Here is a 22,005-nt window from a genome sequence, read left to right on the forward strand (position 1 = left end):
TCGAATAGTACAATATCCAGATTTGTGGGGCATTCAGTTGTGACAGTGCGCCAACGGACTCTTTGCAGTATTCTGTCTCATCCCACACCATTGGTCGTAGACCATCAGTAGCCGGACTAGGGAATTACCGTCCCATGCGTAGGCTACCATTAACATCACTGCACAAACGGTTACCTTTAGAGAGATGCCATTATCAGGAAGCATGGACTGCTGATGAATGGCATCGCATTTTGAACAACAATGAATCGGGATTCTGATCTATACCGGATGACCGTTATCAGCAAATATGGCGGTGGCCAGGAGAGAGGTCCCATTCTTTAAGTGTTTGTCGCTATGTTTTACTCGTGGCCTCACCGAGTGATGAGCCATTGAGTGTGAATTCAGGTCGCGGCTGGTAGTGACTAAGGAACTGACGACACAATGGCACGTCACAGGTAGCCAACATCCTCATGTGTTAAATCTCGTGCGACTGTACCGTACTATTGTTGTGCCAATTTTCAACAGGACGGTACTCATCCGCGCGTCACGTGTGTCTACAAACTGTGAGTGGTGATGATGTAGTCCCACGCAGGCCTAGATCTAGGGGGGGGGGGGGGGGGGGGCAAACCTGAAAACCTGTCCTGAGCGGCTGTTTCAGGGAGCGCCAAATTCATATGCTTGAAGAAAAAAAACGTTCTTCACAAAGCGCCAAGTTCCCAGCGCAGGTTGGCCTATGATTATTCATATTATTTTGAGGTGCATCCCTGCTGCATTTCAAACATTTTTGAACACATTCCAAGTTGATATCTGCACGAATCAGTTGATTTTTGAATGTGTGCATAGTGTACGTGATGTGTCTGCCAGGGAAATCCCCCGTCGCATCTACAAATGAAGAGACTTTCCCGCAGACAACAGGGGATGGGGATATACGAACTGAGCCAAGTAAACCCGAAGGGGTGAATGCCAATCGCTGTTTAAGTGAGTGAGTGTGTCTGCGAATGATCAGCATTGTTATAATTATTAACGAAATCCGTAGATTCTGCCTACCAGAGCAGAAATAATAGATTAACAGGAATAACAGGTAAGAAAGCTTACATATTATCTTCTCGGTGTATCTAACAAAAAAATGAAATTTTGGCAGAAAATACTTGCCGAATCATTACACTACTAAGGGCCAGTTGTACGGTCCCCGGTTAGCAGCCGCTTAAGTTCTATTCCAGGAATAGCGCGGAAAACGCGTTCTTGTCGTAAAGATATATGGGGAAGTTTTAATGGTGGTGCCAAGAAATTTCCTGTATCGACATCTTCAACTTTTATAGTCCTGTCTTCCTCAGTTGCGTGTAATATTACGGTATATTAATAATCTTTACTTATGGACCGTCTGACAGCAACTGAATAAAACACAATTTTAGTGCCATACGCGTTTCGCCTTTATTTTCTGCAAGGCATCATCAGTGGCCTGGAATATGTACATATGTTAGCTATTTTATTTACATTTTTGTCATTGTGCCTATAGGTTATAAACAGTTCTGGTGGTTGGTATTTCCTATTAAGTAGTAATGTTTTGAACTGTACTTACAGGTTGCGTGGACAATTTCCTACACATTACGCTCCTGTTGCATTTTTGGTGTTGTTCTTCTTCTTACGAACGCCAATTTGCGTTTTTTTTCCCCCATTCCACAACACTGTGCACTGAACGCTTGTTTTAAAGCAATGTTTTGGTTTCTGTTGCCGACTGACGGTCCATAAGTAAAAATTATTAACATACCGTAAAATTTCCTGTAAGTTACAGTCCAGTCTTTCGTACGTTTTTGTGGCATACATTTCTGAATAATCTAGTACTGGAAGAAGAGTGACCCGTTGCACCGTGTCCCGTCTATCTACTACTACAGTTCTCTATTGTCGAGGGCAGGACTTGTGACGTACAGATCTGGATGTAGAATTCCGAAGTCCAGCCTCTGAGCACAAAAAGTTGTGCTTGCCTATAACTGTCGTCTGCCGCGTCCTTTCGGACTTCTTTGCCTGACTGTTATTTTCTTATTTTTGGTTACAAAGCTTATGTCACGGACTGTAACGGGAACTGAATCAACACAAAAGTGCAATATTTCATTGGAAGACGCCCATGGAACCAGAATGTTTCCTTCCTTCACTTAAGTTACGAATTTTACAATCTCTATTGTGGTTTTGCTCCTGCAAATGGTACGATAACAAATTTTGGCGCTTCAGATATACTTTGCGTGTCATTATCTTACAGCGAATTTCGTTTAGGAATTTGATAACCATTTGCAACACTATTCTCGAGAGTCACTATTTGCTACCTTGCACATGTATCTCTACCGTCAAAACAGAACTCCATGTCGTGTCTAGAAGATGGGTAAAGTTCCTGAAAAGTTGACATTTAACATCCTAGCGGCAGAAGAAAGAAATACAAGGTGTAAATTACAATTACCGGTGCAGATCACTTATCAACTACTGGCATGCGATCATATGCGCTATATACTGAGATGACGGAAGTCATCGGATAGCGATATGCACATATACAGATGGTGGTAGTATCGCTTACACAAGGCATAAATGAGCAGTACATAGGCGGAGCCGTCATATGCACTGAGGTGATTCACGTGAAAAGGTTTCCGACGTGATTATGCCCGCACGAGGGGAATTAACAGACTTTGAACGTCGAATGGTAGGTGGAGCTAGATGCATGGGACGTTCCATTTCGGAAATAGTTAGGAAATTCAATATTCCGCGATCCACAGTGTCAAGAGCGTGTCTGGAATATCAAATTTCAGGCATTATCCTTCACCACGGATAACGCAGTGGCCGACGGCCTTGATTTAACGAACGAGAGTAGCGGCGTTTGTATAGAGTTGTCAGTGCTAACAGACAAAGACCACTACGTGAAACAACATCAGAAATCAATTCGGGACGCACCACGAACGTATCCGTTAGGACAGTGCGGCGAAACTGGCGTTAGTGGGCTACGGCAGCAGACGACCGACGCGAGTGCCTTTGCTAACAGCACATCATCTACATCTACATGATTACTCTGCAATTCACATTTAAGTGCTTGGCAGAGGGTTCATAGAACCACAATCATACTATCTCTCTACCATTCCACTCCCGAACAGCCCGTGGGAAAAACGAACACCTAAACCTTTCTGTTCGAGCTCTGATTTCTCTTATTTTATTTTGATGACCATTCCTACCTATGTAGGTTGGGCTCAACAAAATATTTTCGCATTCGGAAGAGAAAGTTGGTGACGGAAATTTCGTAAATAGATCTCGCCGCGACGAAAAACGTCTTTGCTTTAATGACTTCCATCCCAACTCGCGTATCATATCTGCCACACTCTCTCCCCTGTTACGTGATAATACAAAACGAGCTGCCCTTTTTTGCACCCTTTCGACGTCCTCCGTCAATCCCACCTGGTAAGGATCCCACACCGCGCGGCAATATTCTAACAGAGGGCGAACGAGTGTAGTGTAAGCTGTCTCTTTAGTGGACTTGTTGCATCTTCTATAAGTGTCCTGCCAATGAAACTTGGCTCGCCTTCCCCACAATATTATCTATGTGTTCTTTCCAACTGAAGTTGTTGGTAATTTTAACACCTAGGTACTTAGTTGAATTGACAGCCTTGAGAATTGTACTATTTATCGAGTAATCGAATTCCAACGGATTTCTTTTGGAACTCATGTGGATCACCGCACAGTTTTCGTTATTTAGCGTCAACTGCCACCTGGCACACCATACAGCAATCTTTTCTTAATCGCTTTGCAACTGATACTGGTCTTCGGATGACCTTACCAGACGGTAAATTACAGCATCATCTGCGAACAACCTAAGAGAACTGCTCAGATTGTCACCCAGGTCATTTATATAGATCAGGAACAGCAGAAGTCCCAGGACGCTTCCCTGGGGAACACCTGATATCACTTCAGTTTTACTCGATGATTTGCCGTCTATTACTACGAACTGCGACCTTCCTGGCAGGAAACCACGAATCCAGTCGCACAACTGAGACGATACCCCGTAGGCCCGCAGCTTGATTAGAAGTCGCTTGTGAGGAACGGTGTGACAAGCTTTCCGGAAATCTAGAAATACGGAATCAACTTGATATCCCCTGTCGATAGTGGCCATTACTTCGTGCGAATAAAGAGCTAGTTGCGTTGCACAAGAACGATGTTTTCTGAAGCTATGCTGATTACGTATCAATAGATCGTTCCCTTCGAGGTGATTCATAATGTTTGAATACAATATATGCCCCAAAACCCTACTGCAAACCGACGTCAATGATATAGGTCTGTAGTTCGATGGATTACTCCTACTACCCTTCTTAAACACTGGTGCGACCTGCGCAATTTTACAGTCTGTAGGTACAGATCTATCGGTGAGCGAGCGGTTGTATATGATTGCTAAGTAGGGAGCTATTGTATCCGCGTAATCTGAAAGGAACCTAATCGGTATACAATATGGACCTGAAGACTTGCCCGTATCAAGCGATTTGAGTTGTTTCGCAACCCCTAAGGTATCTACTTCTAAGAAACTCATGCTAGCAGCTATTCGTGTTTCAAATTCTGGAATATTCCATTCGTTTTCCCTGGTGAAGGAATTTCGGAAAACTGCGTTCAATAACTCCGCTTTAGCGGCACTGTCGTCGGTAACAGTGCCATCGGCACTGCGCAGCGAAGGTATTGACTGCGTCTTGTCGCTTGTGTACTTTACATACGACCAGAATTTCTTAGGATTTTCTACCAAATTTCGCCTGTAGCGCCTCTCCTGGTCTCGTGTCAATATCGGTTGGATCCTAGACGACTGGAGAATCGTGGCTTGGTCAGAGGAATCCCTATTATAGTTGGTAAGAGCTGATGGTAGGGTTCGAGTGTGGCGCAGACCCCGCGAAGCTATGGACCCAAGTTGTCAAAAAGGCATTGTGCAAGGTGGAGGTGGCTCCATAATGGTGTGGGCTGTGTTTACATGGAATGGACTGGGTCCTCTAGTCCAAGTGAACCGATTATTGACTAGAAATGGTTATCATTGGCTACTTAGAGAACATCTGCAGCCATTCGTGGACTTCATGTTCCCAAACAACAATGGTATGTTTATGAATGACAATGGGCCATGTCGCCAGCAGGACAATGCAACGTGTCACACAGCTCGACGTGTATGTACGTGGTTCGAGTAGCACCAGTATAAATTTACCGTACTCGCCTGGCCACCAATGTCCCTGGATTAAAACCCAATCGAGAATCTATGGGAGCACCTCTATAGGGCTGTTCGCGCAATGTTTCTCAACCATGAAACCTAGCGCAGCTGGCCACAGCACTGAGTTAGCTTGGCTCCACATCCCTGTCGTTACCTCACTGATCGTCTTCCTGCACATCCTAGCCGGAGAAAGTGGTTATTCAGGCTTCTGACAAGAGATCATATTAATATGACTGGACAGGATTTTTGGTATAAGAACGAAACTAAGCTGCCATCAACTGTCTGGTTGCTCCAAGATGAACCTCGGCAACTAAAACTGCTTCGTTCGCGAAGTTCTTTGAAGACAACAGTTGCCTGTCTCTTCCGATTTATTGGATACGTCGCGACCACTATTTGAGAATATCGAAGAACAGTTCGTGCTGAATTCTACACGACAGATTGTTTGCCGCAAGTCATAGACGACATCGGGAAAATAAGTCATTTCCAGAGCGCACTGCAGCAGAGTGTGCGCTGATTTGAAACTTACCGGCAGATTAAAACTGTGTACCGCACCGGGACTCGACCTCGGGACCTTGGCCTTTCACAGGCAAGTGTTCTACTGATGAGCTATCCAAGCAGGTCTCTCAACCCTCCCCCACAGCTTCCCCGCCACTAGCTCTTGTCTCTTGTCCTATCCTCCAAACTTCATAGGAGTCTTTCAGCATACCTTGCTAGACTGGCACTACTCGAAGAAAAGACACTGCGGAAGTATGGAAGATAGGAGACGAGGACTGGCGGAAGTAAAGCTGCGAGACAGGCTCGTGAGTCGTGCTTGAGTAGTTCAGTCGGTAAGGCACCTGCCCGGCCACAGAATCGAGTTCAGGTCCGGTTTTAATCTGCCGCGAAATTTCAGATCGAACCATTGTCCATCATAAAAAAGGCAGCTGCACGGAGAGCTTTAAACAATTCATAATTAGAGGGAGAAGACATCGAATTAAGCATTCACTTGTTTTATTGCCTAACGGATGCTTTCTGTTTTCGTGTGGCAAGCAAAACAATGCGCACAGAGATTTTCGTTACCTCAAATCGTTTTTCTGAGGTATCGACAGCAGAGAGGAGAAAACGATTCCCTAATTAGTTCGAGCACAAGCGAATACGAATAAATATTTGAAGCGCCCTACATAGCGAGCGAAGGATCGCAGCGGCCCGTCCGTGCGATCTTCCAGAGAATCGTTTTAAATTCCCATGCAATGTGATGTACCGTATGCGATATGTAGCAACAGGGGTGCTTGGTCTAGTTATTAAGCATAGTTATGGTTTTGATTGACATGTGACACAAAATACATCATCCGATTTTGCCGTATTAGCATTTTTAAGCTTGTGCAGTAGAAGTAGAACTGACAGTAGTTTCGCAGTAATAGTCCCGATACATTGGGCTCCATCTGGTAATTCTGAGTTACTTATGAAATAACTACACGCATTATTAACGTTTTTAACTTCTAAACAGAATGACGTACCACAATATTAAGTGGACGTAATTTAAATGCTCAAGGCAAATCTATTATACAGTTGTACTAAAGTCACTTACATCGAGCAGCCTAACTCAGCCCCATACAATTTATATCTATTGTTATGGTGGTCAGTAGCGCTGCTACTGATAATATTTCTGACAACACATTGAGATTTAAAAAACAAATTGTGTAAACACATGCAGTTTAACTATAAAACAAATGAACAAAAATAAATGTAAGACTAACAAACGAAAAATGAATGTTATTAACACTCTGTAAAGATATAACCAATCCACTTGAGCGTCAGTGAAAAATGTAATACATTCTGCAAAATAACCTGCAGTTCGCATACTGGTTCAAATTACTTGGCGAATCGCGTGTATTGCACGATCCATCGCTCACATGTGCAGTCTTTTAGGCGAATACTTCGGGAAACACTAAATCGATTTGTACAAAAAAAATTTCCATTCTCTTTGTACAATCTTAGAATGGCGGCACACTAGCATCCATCGTAGTGACAGGCGTGCTCTTCCCCTAACGCTGCATTCACAGTGAGACCGACAATGGTAGTAAGACGCCGTCGCCATAGGTCGTCAGATGACATCGGCCGACAGCCTGGGCACGGTGCGTCCGATCTCCTTCGTCCTTCTGCTTCGCTTCTGTGCTTGGAGACTAGTGCTGCACTGGGGCGTTAGCTATTAAAAATATGCCGAATGCATGTAAATGAGCTGTATCAGTCTCGAAACGAACGTTACTGGAATTACCACACAAGTTTTACGACTATTTGAGATGAAGGGAAAAACGCCAGGCCACAAAAGTTCAAAACGCTTTAACTTTGTGACACCATTTTTGAACTACCACCATCCGTTAGCGTCATAAGGAGCCACCCCCTTTTAAGCAAACTGCCGTAATTGACCTTTTTCGTATATTTTATACATGTATTTTACGAAAGTATGCTGTTACAACAACACATCACATCACATTAAGGATCTCTGCAAAACTTGTGAGTACAGTTTACTATGCTACTGTGGTAGGACGTGGGAATTCGGTGTATAAAGTTGTTGCCAATGAGGTTGTGAGGACATAATGATTAATTTGCATGGTGAAACTAGATAATGTTGCCGGCCGGTGTGGCCGAGCGGTTCTAGGCGCTTCAGTCTGGGACCGCGCGACCGCCACGGTCGCAGATTCGAATCCTGCCTCGGGCATGGATGTGTGTGATGTCCATATGTTAGTTAGGTTTGGCTCTGAGCGCTATGGGACTTAACTTCCCAGGTCATCAGTCCCCTAGAACTCAGAACTACTTAAACCTAACTAACCTAAGGACATCACACACATCCATGCCCGAGGCAGGATTCGAACCTGCGACCGTAGCGGCCGCGCAGTTAGGTTTAAGTAGTTCTAAGTTATAGGGGCTGATGACCTCAGATGTTAAGTCCCATAGTGCTCAGAGGAATTTTTTAGATAATGTTACTATTATATGATGCATGGCTAAAATTTGCGTGTGAGTAAGCAGGTACCATTCAGTTAATGAAAGGCAGATTTGTAGTTTCACAGCAACTCACTTTATTCTAATAATGGTAAAAATTAATGTATTAGCAGAAGTATGCTCAAAAAATAATATTCTAGTACTGGAAACGTCAATGCTGTTTAACATTTTCCCAGCGGATTTGAGAAAGGAAGTGAAAAGGTTTCATGTTTCGTAGTAGCTGGAGTGCAAGACTGAAAATATTAGCTTTTAAATTAGTGTTGACGACATCGGAAGTAGCATCTAGCAGACCACACACAAACTTTGAACTTGTACTTTTCAAAATTTGGTGTTCTTGTGGTCTTCAGTTCTGAGACTGGTGTGGTGCAGCTCTCCGTGCTACTCTATCCTGTGCAAGCTTCTTCATCTCCCAGTACCTACTGCAACCTACATCCTTCTGAATCTGATTAGTGTATTCATCTCTTGGTCTCCCTCTACGATTCTTACCCTCCACGCTGCCCTCCAATACTAAATTGGTGATCCCTTGATGCCTCAGAATATGTCCTACCAACCGATCCCTTCTTCTAGTCAAGTTGTGCCACAAACTCCTCTTCTCTCCAATTCTATTCAACACCTCCTCATCAGTTATGTGATCTACCCATCTAATCTTCAGCATTCTTCTGTAGCACCACATTTCGAAAGCTTCTATTCTCCTCTTGTCCAAACTATTTATCGTCCATGTTCCACTTCCATACATGGCTACACTCCATACAAATACTTTCAGAAACGACTTCCTGACACTTAAATCTATACTCGATGTTAACAAATTTCTCTTCTTCAGAAACGCTTTCCTTGCCATTGCCAGTCTACATTTTATATCCCCTCTACTTCGACCATCATCAGTTATTTTGCACCCCAAATTGAAAAATTCCTTTACTACTTCAAGTGTTTCATTTCCTCTTTTAATTCCCTCAGCATCACCCGATTTAATTCGACTACATTCCATTATTCTCGTTTTGTTTCTGTTGATGTTCATCTTATACCCTCTTTTCAAGACACTGTCCATTCCGTTCAACGGCTCTACCAAGTCCTTTGCTGTCTCTGACAGAATTACAATGTCATCGGCAAACTTCAAAGTTTTTATTTCTTCTCCATGGATTTTAACACCTACTCCGAATTTTTCTTTTATTTCCTTTACTGCTTGCTCAATATGCAGATTGAATAACATTGGGGAGAGGCTACAACCCTGTCTCACTCCCTTCACAACCGCTGCTTCCCTTTCGTGCCCCTCGACTCTTATAACTGCCATCTGGTTTCTGTACAAATTGTAAATAGCCTTTCGCTCCCTGTGTTTTACCCCTGCCACCTTCAGAATTTGAAAGAGTATTCCAGTCAACATTGTCAAAAGCTTTCTCTATCTACAAATGCTATAAACGTAGGTTTGCCTTTTCTTAATCTAGCTTCTAAGATAAGTCGTAGGGTCAGTATTGCCTCACGTGTTCCAACATTTCTACGAAATCCGGACTGGTCTTCCCCGAGGTCGGCTTCTACCAGTTTTTCCATTCGTCCGTAAAGAATTCCCGTTAGTAATTTTCAGCCGTGACTTATTAAACTGACAGTTCGGTAATTTTCACATTTCTTTGGGATTGAGCTTATTATATTCTTCTTGAAGTTTGAGGGTATTTCGCCTGTCTCATACATTTTGCTCACCAGATGGTAGAGTCTTGTCAGGACTGGCTCTCTCAAGACTATCAGTAGTTCTAATGGAATTTTGTCTACTTCCGGGGCCTTGTTTCGACTTAGGTCTTTCAGTGCTCTGTCAAACTATTCACGCAGTATCATATCTCCCGTTTCATCTTCATCTACATCCTCTTCCATTTCCATAATATTGCACTGAAGTACATCGCCCTTGTATAGGCCCTCTATATACTCCTCCCACCTTTCTGCTTTCCCTTCTTTGCTTAGAACTCGGTTTCCATCTGAGCTCTTGATATTCATGCAAGTGGTTCTCTCTTCTCCAAAGGTCTCTTTAATACTCCTGTAGGCAGTGTCTATCTTACCCCTAGTGAGATAAACCTCTACATCCTTACATTTGTCCTCTAAGCATTCCTGATTAGCCATTTTGCACTTCCTGTCGATCTCATATTTGTTTGTATTCCTTTTTGCCTGCTTCATTTACTGCATTTTTATATTTTCTTCTTTCATCAATTAAATTCAATATTTCTTCTGTCACCCAAAGATTTCTACTAGCCCTCGTCTTTTTACCTACTTGATCCTCTTGCTGCCTTCACTACTTCATCCCTCAAAGCTAACGATTCTTCTTCTACTGTATTCTTTTCCCCATTCTTGTCAATTGTTCCCTTATGCTCTCCCTGAAACTCTGTACAACTTCTGGTTTAGTCAGCTTGTCCAGGTCCCATCTCTTTAAATTCCCATTTTTTTGCAGTTTCTTCAGTTTTAATCTACAGTTCATAACCAATCGACTGTGGTCAGAGTCCACATCTGCCCCTGGAAATGGTAAGACAGAGATTTAGGAACTAGGTTTTAAATTTAAAACCTAGTTCCTAAATCTGTCTTACTATTATATAATCTATCTGAAACCTGTCAGTATCTCCAGGCTTCTTCCATGTATACAATCTTCTTTTATGATTCTTGAACCAAGTGTTAGCTATGATTAAGTTATGCTCTGTGCAAAATTCTACCAGGCGGCTTCCTCTTTCATTTCTTCGCCCCAATCCATATTCACCTACTACGTTTCCTTCTGTTCCTTTTCCTACTATCGAATTCCGGTCACCCATGACTATTAACTTTTCGTCTCCCTATCTGAATAATTTCTTTTGTCTCATCATATATTTCTTGAATTTCTTCGTCATCTGCAGAGCTAGTTGGCATATAAACTTGTACTACTGTAGTAGGCATGGGCTTTGTGTCTATCTTGGCCACAATAATGCGTTCACTATGCTGTTTGTAGTAGCTAACCCGCACTCCTATTTTTTTTATTCATTATTAAACCTACTCCTGCATTACCCCAATTTGATTTTGTATTTATAACCCTGTACTCACCTGACCAAAAGTCTTGTTCCTCCTGCCGCCGAACTTCACTAATTCCCACTATATCTAACTTTAACCTATCCATTTCCCTTTTTAAATTTTCTAACTACCTGCCCGATTATGGGATCTGACATTCCACGCTCCGATCCGTAGAATGCCAGTTTTCTTTCTCCTGATAACGATGTCCTCTTGAGTAGTCCCCGCCCGGAGATCCGAATGGGGAACTATTTTACGTCCGGAATATTTTACCCAAGAGGACGCCATCTTCATTTAACCACACAGTAAAGCTGCATGCCCTCGGGAAAAATTACAGCTGTAGTTTCCCCTTGCTTTCAGCCGTTCGCAGTACCAGCACAGCAAGGCCGTTTTGGTTAGTGTTACAAGGCCTGATCAGTCAATCATCCAGACTGGTGCCCCTGCAACTACTGAAAAGGCTGTTGCCCCTCTTCAGGAACCACACGTTTGTCTGGCCTCTCAACAGATACCCCTCCGTTGTGGTTGCACCTACGGTACGGCCATCTGTATCGCTGAGGCACGCAAGCCTCCTCACCAACGACAAGGTCTGTGGTTCATGGGGGTGGGGGGTCAAAATTTGGTATAGGCCTAAATACTGGGAAGATGCAATCGCCAATGTCGTGTGTCGAAGTGTCTCTTCTTGTTTTACTTGAGCCAGAGCTACACCTTTAACGTGACTTATCTTTTTTTCTTAATAGAGCTCGAACCACACTTCTCGAAATTAGCCTCCTTCATCCTAAGTGTTTCAAGTACTGGTTTTCGGCTTTAAATACTCGAGATTTCGTGGTGGCACTGAAAAGTAACACCGTTTTGCCGAATTTATTTGAAGTTTGAGCAGACATACATGGGTTACTCTTCAGTGACCAGTCATTCAGTATGTATGTGAAAGACAAACTAACTTTATTGCGTACAATAGACTCTGAACACCTAAAACACTGAAGTGGGAACACATACACCACATTTGCAAAAGACCTCATCTAACAGAAACAGACTTACCACACAATTGGCATCCAAAACACGAATAAGCAGTAATAATACGGAACTTCGAAGGTTACAGGATTTATAAAGGCAGTCAAAATAGGTAAGAACATGCCTGTACTTGACACAGCTTTTGTTGTTCGTAAGAAGGTTGTCAGTTCAATCGTGGAGTTTTTCAGTCCTTCTGAGAGACTTTCTATCCTAACCCTCAGTTGTGGTAACAAAGGATACACACTGATCAATGCGCATGCACCAGTCAATGAAGACAACAGACGTAAGCCCGAGAAAGCTGAACAGTTATGGCACCTTCTTGAAGGGCAGTTACATAAAATACCATCTAAGAACATAAAGATCCTACTAGGTGTAACGCTCAGCGGGGAATAGAACCGCAATTCAGATCAACAATTGGAAGTATGCTGCTCGTAGGATGACTAACAGAAATGATACACGACTCGACAATCTGTATCGATCCTTGAGTCTCCAGATAATGTCAACATTTTACAAAAACAAGCCAAGTAAACAAAAGACTTGGCGATCAGCAGGCAATATGTGTGGAAACGGATTGATCATGTAGCAATCTCTACGAGAGCAATTAAGGAAATAATGAATGTTAAAGTACAGAGAAGTGCCCAGTTTGACTCTGATCATTACCTCTCCAAGATCAAAATGAATTTCATCACTCTCAATAAGGCCGTGAAGCCCCGAAATAAAATTCATAAATATGACGTTGCGAAGCTCAAAATCAATCAAAACGCGTTGGAACAATACCACCAGCAACTGACATTTGAATCTCATAAATGGACGGACATCGCCTCCAAGATCAAACAGGCAGCTAATACAGTTAAAAACAGAAAGCATAGATGATGGAATGAGGTTTGTGATGAGGTGGTGCCCAAAGAATAAATGACTGGAAAAAGTGGAACTCGACCAGGAGACCTGAAGATTTTCATGTATTCCGTGAAGTTCGAAAATATGCAGCCAGAACTTCACGAAGGGCTACGCGATTGAGAAACAGCAGTTAGTACAGATCGATCAGGATTTGCGGACAAACAATGCCAGAGACTTCTATCAGACGTTCAAGTCGAATTTGAAAGGATACCAAGCCCCTAGTCTTTGTTTTAGAGACGAAAATAGAAAGCTAGATCTGACCAAGAAAGGAAACTGCACGATCGTGTCTCGTTATTTTGAAAACCTACTTAACTGTGATTAACCGAGAGAAAGATTCCCTGCATGTGCCCCGATCCAGAAACTACCCAGCTCATCTCCACCTGGAAGAGAGATCAAAGAGATCATCAACAACCTTAAGAATAATAAGGCAGCTGGAGAGGATTCTGTAGTGGCGGAACTACTGAAGCTGGCAAATAATGAAACTCTAGATGTAATAGTCCAACTTTTTGAGGAGATTTGGAGAACTGGGATGATAACAACTGAATGCCAGTCACCTTTAATCCATCCTCTACACAAAAAGAGGCGATAAAAAGAATGTCAATAACTATAGGGACATCTCATTAGAATTTGTTCCACATAAGATATTCTCCACAGCAATACAGAACACAATAGGTCATCTTGACCAACTGATTGGGAAATATCGAGCTGATTTTCGAAATGGCCGTTCTTGCTCAGAATAGATCTTTAACCTGAAGATCATCAGGAAAAAAAAACTGGAGGAAATAACTACGTGGTCGTGTTTGTTGATTTTCAGAAGGCAAATGACTCCATCGATCGAGAGGCATTAATGAATATTTTGGAAGAATGTGGTGTGGATAGTACATCAAGAAAGCTGATCAAACAAACTGTTACTAACACAGTGTCAAAAATAAAATTTATGGGTAAAATTTCAGAACCCTTTACAATCAGCACGGGGGTATGACAAGGAGATGCACTATCCCCATTCCTTTTTCATTCGAGAGTGTAGAAAGTTGTTAGCCCAAGAAGAAACTAATTAAGAGCGGTTCAGACTTGGTCCTAAGAACAAAGGGGTGTAAATTGACTGCTTGGCCTTTGCGGATGACCTAGTCTTTTTTGCTAACAATAGAGTCAGCAGTCAACAAGATCAAAAGGCTGTCAGAAATTGCTGAAAAAGTTGTACTCTAGATCTGTGCCCAAAGGACAAAATGTATGACGAGCATCTGTGATGGAGCTGGATGAAGGATCACCGATCTGGGAAAAATCGGACGAATTACAAATTTCAGGTATCTCTGTGAAGTTATCCAGGAGAATGGATTAGAAGAAGAAGCAATTAACGTCAAGATGAGGAAGTTAGACCAGGCTTACCAACTGACAAAGAATACCTATAACAAAAAATCTATTAGTATAGGGGCCAAGTTCCTATATTATAATACAGTCGTAAAATCTGAGGCCTTATATGCGTCCGAAACTTAGACCATGAATAGACAAGGTCAAGTTGAGCGGCTGGAAATGCAAGAGCGTAGGATATTAAGGAAAATCCTAGGTAATAGATGGGTTGATGGACAATGGCGAATGATAGCAAATGAGGACTTGTACAGCAAGACAGAACCTATCACAGCATCCGTTAAGAAGAGACGATTGTTATTTTCCGGTCATCTCATGAGGATGGAAGGTGACCGACTAACGAAAAGAATATGGAGTTTCATCCCATCTAAGAAAACAAGGCCGAGGTGATTCGAAGAATGTGAAAAAGTTCTTAGGCAGATTGATATCTCAGAGAGAAATTCCTGGCAGGAACAAATTTAGAAGGTTGGTGAACAACTACCAAGGTTTTAAAATGGCATCAACGTCCAAAAGACGGAGAGGACCTTTGTCCGAAGAGCATAAACAGGCACTTCTTGGTGGGCTTAAAAGATACTGGCAGGAAATCAATGCTGGAACAAGAACAAGACCAAGACACTAAAATGAAATTGGTTGTTACCACGCAGTCCATAGAGGCTCAACACGAAAAATATAGCAATAATTTATAGACAGCTGATGTCCACCTACCACAATCCTAAAAACATCCGCTGCAGTGACTTTAAGCATACTATACGTCATCCTTCTCACTTGAACAGATTATTTTGTAAGGTTATAATTTACATATAAAATTTCCGATAAATATTTTGCCTACTTTGCTTGCCATTAAACCTGTAATTTCAGTCCAGATTTCGAACTATATCCCGCTTATAATGTTTTCATCCTCAGGACGCCACATACTACTATGCCACATACTGACTGAACTTACCAGTTTCTCACAGGCCATGTTTCGTTTCGTATCGGTCGATATGTCCTAAGAAAACAAACTGATTTGAATTTCACCGATTGTCGTCCAAAATCTCTGCGTTCGGACGATGACATCGGCTACATTGCGACCGCGCATGTAGTGGCGTACAGGTTTGAGAAGACGGCAGTCTTCGGCCGATGTCTGTCGCCGGCAGAACCTACCGATATGTGCGCCATTGTGATCGCAGCCTAATGCAGCAGGTGGTTCCACTTTCATTGCAACACGCGCCTCCCGCACCATTTAGTGGTGGCGTTCAATTAGTCGTGCTTGCCTTACCTGTCCACGCGGCCGCACGTTGCTCCAGAGCGACGCGTTGTTGTTCCCTATTGTGGTCTCCACTGCGACGAGCCCGGAGGACAGAACGTAGAAGTCGTCGACGGAGCCGATGACTCCCGGGTACGACGAGAAGACGGCGACGTGCCCTGGAACTGGCGCTCCTTGGGCGCGCCCCGTCGCGCGCACCGGCAGCACCACCTTCTTCTGCACGCGCAGCATCGTGTTGTACCTGCGAAGGCGACGTCTGTCTCTACAAGCTCGTCGGACAAAATATTAGCAACTCCCTTACAAGAATGCGCTGGTAGCTTTGGAACGCTCTAAATGGTGTACTAGAGCGTGCGGAAATATGCCTCCGAATTTTTAATTCTGTTCACAATATCGGTTGAGATATTACGTGTCATGAATATTACTCGGTCGAATTTACCGCTTCAGTGGCAAATTGCAATCCTCTGCCGCTAGAGGGCTCCGCGTTGTAGCGTGTAAGTTGAAGGTGTGCGACGTAACTATGTCGGTGCGTGAAAACACAGCGTGTTGTAATCGAGTTTCGATTTCTAAGAGTTCTTCCAGACATGGAGCACCTCCTCCTTCAGTATGACTATGCCATACCACACACAACCGCTTCGACCTCTGCAACAATCCAAAAATAAATACGTAAACATAAACAATAAATATGTGGGACAAATTCACAGCAAAGCTCTCAGAGGCCTTTAGGATTGAAACCGGAGTGAGAAAGGGAAACTGACTTTCCCATTTGCATTCTCAGACGATATTGTGATATTGTAGAAACCAGTAGAAGATGCGATTAACGAAATCAGGCATCTCAAGAAACTAGCGACAGAAGCAGGCCTACAGATATCAGAGGACGTAATATATGACAAACATCTAGGTAGCTTCTAGATCAATAACAGGACGGAAAATTCAGACTTACTCTTACTCTCCTGGCTCCACAAACCGCAGTCGGTTTTTGGCCTCGTCAAATAGCCTATCCACAGTAATCTGTCTTCTCTATCTTGTTTCCTTACTCCCAAATGGCTCTTAGCACTATGGGACGTAACATCTGTGGTCATCAGTCCCCTAGAACTTAGAACTACTTAAACCTAACTAACCTAAGGACATCACACAAATCCATGCCCGAGGCAGGATTCGAACCTGCGACCGTAGCAGTCGCGCGACTCCGGACTGAGCGCCTAGAACCGCTAGACCACCGCGGCCGGCCTTACTCCCAGTAGCTGGAGATCCTTGGCAACCTGGTCTCTCCATCTCATTTTCAGCCTTCCTAGAGGTCTTCGTCCATCCGGTTTATTCTCTGAGACTTCTCTCAGTAAAGATTCCTGCTCTTTTCCATATACAGGGTGTTTCAAAAATGACCGGTATATTTGAAACGGCAATAAAATCGAAACGAGCAGCGATAGAAATACACCGTTTGTTGCAATATGCTTGGGACAACAGTACATTTTCAGGCGGACAAACTTTCGAAATTACATTAGTTACAATTTTCAACAACAGATGGCGCTGCAAGTGATATGAAAGATATAGAAGACAACGCAGTCTGTGGGTGCGCCATTCTGTACGTCGTCTTTCTGCTGTAAGCGTGTGCTGTTCACAACGTGCAAGTGTGCTGTAGACAACATGGTTTATTCCTTAGAACAGAGGATTTTTCTGGTGTTGGAATTCCACCGCCTAGAACGCAGTGTTGTTGCAACAAGACGAAGTTTTCAACGGAGGTGGACTGCGGTAGTCGTCGTGGGGTTGTGGGCCACTGCAGCTGCAGCGGGGACGGAGCCTCTCCGTCGTTTCTAGGTCTCCGCTTAACATACAATATAATACGAGTACAATGATGCTCTGGATGCGGCTTTGATCGTCGCGTGTATTTCTTGCTTCTCGCCGTTTTTGTGGTTTACTACTAACTCAGATATTTAAACTCATCTACTCCAAACATGTGATTATCCATCTGCAGAGTTTCCCGTTTTTTGTTCTGTAATTTCTTTCTACCATCGTGAATTTTGTTTTCGTATCCTTTACTTCTAATCCAACTTCCTTTGTTTTTTCAGAGTCTTACTGCCAGTATTTTAAGGACATCCGTATTTTCCGTGGTTAGTGCTATGTCACCTGTAAAGGCCAGCACATGTACTTTCGTTGCTGTTTTAATTCCCTCTTCTGCTACACTTGCTGCATCCAGCGCGTACCTCTTTGGAGTGCAGCGTGACCGCAATTTCTGTTCTCATGTAATGGCTGGGAACCACTAGAGGCCGTTCAAAACCATTCGAGGAAACTTGAACGTGACCCGAAACAACAAAGGCTGATCATCCTTTTTCAGCTCTCCTATTTTGCTTTCTGCTGCAAAATGATTATAGAGGAACAACATTGACACTTGGATAAAAAAAAAGCAGGTAAGGGTCCTCTAAGATTCTCCAGTTTGCTAAAATCCTCGGTGACACCCACACACTTTTACACAAATTTTAAAAATGAATGTACAGAAACAACTCGTGCAGTATTCCTAGGCAACGGCAGGCAGGCAACCCGTGACACTCCTGTTCCAGTTGCCTGCCTGAAGGCGCCTAGGACAACACAGCTTCTCTCTGTAAAGGCATATTTTTAAAATTCTCAATAAATGTGGGCGGGAGCAATCTAGGGGTGTTGCTGAACTGGGGGGTTTCAGAGAGACCTTTGCTGTTTTATTCACGCATGTGTCTATGTCACATCCCTTTATCATCACTTCACAGGACAATGTGAACAGGAGGGCTGCAAAAGCCTTTCCTGCTTCGGATCACATCCTTATTTCGTCGAATGATTTGAACGGTCCCTAGTGGTTCCAAGACATCAAAAATCGTGGTCGTGCTGCATTCCGAAGTATGAGGTCATGTTCAGTGGGGATGCAGCCCCGCAATAAACTTAGAGAGGGGTAAGACGTGCAGGGGTGTGAGCAGTGTCAAAGGTTGTCAACGACGTCGTCCTGTAGCTCTCCACACTGAGAACTGCCGTTTCCGACCGCGAAATGTGTGGGAACCAACTTTCCAAGAAAAGGGGTACTTCCATTCACGCTCTTTTTTGCCACCCCCTGAGGCCGTTTCGTGTAGATTGTGAGCGTCAGGGTGTCTAAAATCTTTTCCTCGGCCACAATAAAAGAACAGCGTGATTTCAACGCCGCGTTTCTCATTTCTGACCTCCATCCAGTGCCACACTAAGAAGGGGGCGGTGGAGGGGGCGAGACCAGTCCCGGCTTCTGGTCATGGGGGGCCTCCATATCTCAAGACCCTCGAGATTTGAGGTCCCCAGGACCAGACCATTTTTTATCAAATCCCAAACAAAGCCAAACTACGTTCAGAAAATAAGAGGCAGTTAGGAGTTCGAGGCCCCTTAAGTATGCAAAATTTAAACATAGGAGACTACTTACCTATTATCAGGCCATGGCATTTGTCAGTGGGTGTTTTCACAATTTTTTGAATTTTCGTAAAACGTTATACGAAGCGTATGAAGTGTAGAATGAAAACCAGTTGTCTGCTAGGTGCAATTATTCTACACGATACGCTTCTTGATGCCTACCCCATCTGTACAGTTTTATTATAAATACAGTATTTAAATACGCGCGTAAATGCAGTGAAGAGCTTACCAGTGACTTTTAACTTACATATTACATTCTAAAAATTACTTTTTAATGGTTATACACAATTATGTACTTTATTCTATGAATACGAAAATGTAACTATATGAAGCAGAGGATATGTCAAAAGTATTCAACAGCAGCTTCAAAAAGTAGCAGCTTCAAAAAGTGAGCTGCACATTACGTTGTGCAGGGCTGAAGGTCAGGCCGCGCCAGTGTTAGGAACACGTAGAAGAGTACAACGAAAAATTCGGGAAGTCAGTCCAAAAGCTCTGTTCAATCCATGTGCTAATCAGTCCTTAAATCTTTGTGAAGTTCATGCATTCTCATGCGGTCCCTGTAGAGTGAACTGCTCTAGAACAGTAGATGAGTCATTTCATTCTTCTCGTCTTCTTCGTATAGGTGGGAATTAACTGTAGTAAAAACAGGGAAAGGTTTGAAACTATTGTCTGATACTCCCTGGAGTGCTTATTACAATTCAGTTGAAGTCATAAAAGGAAACACGGAAACAGGTGTGAGCTCTTTGGAATCTATGTAAGATCCATCCAAGGCAAACCTTGTTATTAGATCTGCAGCAAGCTTGCTCCTTCCAGCTATATGTGATTTTTCGTTTTTGATCTGCATCAGCTTTTTGCTCACGTTACTGAAGGAAATTAATTTAGTCCAACAGTCTCTAGACTTTCGATAAAGAACACGCCAAATTAAAAATGCTGAATAAAATTTTAGTGATGGAAAGAACTACAATAATTTTGGATAGTGCTGTTATTTTTAACGCCAAAAATGACGTGATATGGACATTAACACCGACCAACGAGAAAGAATGAGGGTAAATAAAATAACGCCGGGTGCACTACCTCATGACGCTGGATTATCGATGCAGGATGATGTTCGTCGATCAATGTTTGAATGCGTGGACCGATTTATACGAGAATTTTTACAAAGATACACGGACACGAAGGAAATCAAAATTTTCCAGGTTGTTGGAGGACAATTAATGCTTGAAACTTCCGATGGTGATTTGCCGTAGCACTGGAGAATCTGGTAAAAATTTACGATGAGTTTGATAAGGAGCAGGTGCTGCAAAAATAGTGTCATAGCCATCTACATGCAACCGATACGAGTGTTGACATTGCTGTTAGATGGACAACAAACGACATCCTTCAGTTAATTATTAAATTTGGCTTCAGTGAATCAGTCCACACCACATAATCAAATTATTTGTGCCTCAGTCACATGTAGCGAGCGTTTTTCTGATCTAAAAGTCATAAAATTATCTTCGCTCTACGATGAATCAAGAACGACCGGCCAGTCTGTCCAGTTCATCAACTGTAAGAAAAGTTTCAAGTGAAATGGATTTCAACGGCGTTCTTGTGGAGTTCAGTAAACTAAAGGCACGAAAAGATGTTCTATAATATTATCATTAATAGCTGCTATCTCATGTTAAGTTTATGACACTAATTTTATATTTTACAAAATTTGTTTCCACACAAATAAAAGATAAAATAAAAATGTCTTGCGATTAGGACCTTCCGCCGGGTAGACCGTTCGCTGGGTGCAAATCCTTTGATTTGCCGCCACTTAGGCGACTTGCGCGTCGATGGGGATGAAATGATGACGATTAGGACAACACAACACCCAGTCCCTGAGCGTAGAAAATCTCCGACCCAGCCGGGAATCGAACCCGGGCCCTGAGGATTGACATTCTGTCGCGCTTACCACTCAGCTACCGGGGGCGGACAATAAAATGATAATTTTCATATACTGTTCTTTATTATTTCTTTGCACTCCGCCTGATGGTTGCTATGCTAAACGCTGAATCGTATTCTGTGTTTCTCACCTATACCTTTAAATATGTATATTACACTTACTGGAGCGTGGAGTCGGCAAATTATAAATACATGATTTTTTCCTCAGCCGTTACCTCTACATTATCCCTTTTTGACAAAAAAAAGTGCTCTATGCATACACCTATTTCCAAGCAGACGGGGGCCTCATTTAGTTTCGCCTTCCCGAGCCTTCGGCAGGCTTCGTACGCCACCACCTCTATTTCAGAGGCTTCAAAACAAGGCTTGAAACGTGAGCAAGAGGGGCTCCAACGATCTTTCCAACGTGTGACACGTCCACGAAAGCGTTGGGCAGATTGTGGTGAAATTTAGTGTCAACGTGACATCATTAACCTACCTTACACGTCACGTGACGTGACGTGACCTTTTTGAGCTGTGGCCTCTTTCCGCCTGTGTCGGCACATTGGTATTTTAAGAGTCGCCTAGCCGGAGAGTGACGTCGCAGGGAGCCACGCTTTTGCATCGTTTCAAAGGAAGGTTGTAGGCAACTTTGGGCCACATTTCAAACTTCTACGTCTCAATGGGAGACAATTACGTGGCTGCTAAAAAGTGGTCCTTTAATTCTGTTGCGCAATGTATTTGGGACACAGGCGTACGTCTCCCAAAGATGATTTTTTGCCGAGTGTGCTAATTTGCCAGCAATTCAGTTTTTGGTCCAAAGTGTTTATTCGTCATCAGTTCGACGTTGCTGATTATTTCTTCATTAATACCCACGAACACGCTTAAGAAATTTCCGAAACTTTTCAAATGCGAGGGACAAGTATCCAGCAGCGGGCCTAATGTATCCTTTTCCAAAGTTACGTCGCACGCAGGTGTTTTAGTGTTACAACAAACCATTTTCCTCTCTTGACCAGCTGCATTA

The 22,005-nt window shown here is 43.1% G+C and overlaps 1 protein-coding gene across 1 annotated transcript in view; it reads right to left on the reverse strand.

The window, feature by feature from the left end:
• Positions 1-22,005, reverse strand: part of LOC124621215 (putative phospholipase B-like 2) — a 168,390-nt gene that overhangs the window by 35,948 nt on the left and 110,437 nt on the right. The window contains exon 5 of the mRNA XM_047147125.1: positions 15,699-15,927. Coding sequence (XP_047003081.1) covers positions 15,699-15,927 — 229 coding nt within the window. The remainder of the gene's footprint in view (positions 1-15,698; positions 15,928-22,005) is intronic.

This window comes from Schistocerca americana, chromosome 1, assembly GCF_021461395.2.
Source record: "Schistocerca americana isolate TAMUIC-IGC-003095 chromosome 1, iqSchAmer2.1, whole genome shotgun sequence".
Classification (NCBI taxonomy): Eukaryota; Metazoa; Arthropoda; class Insecta; order Orthoptera; family Acrididae; genus Schistocerca; species Schistocerca americana.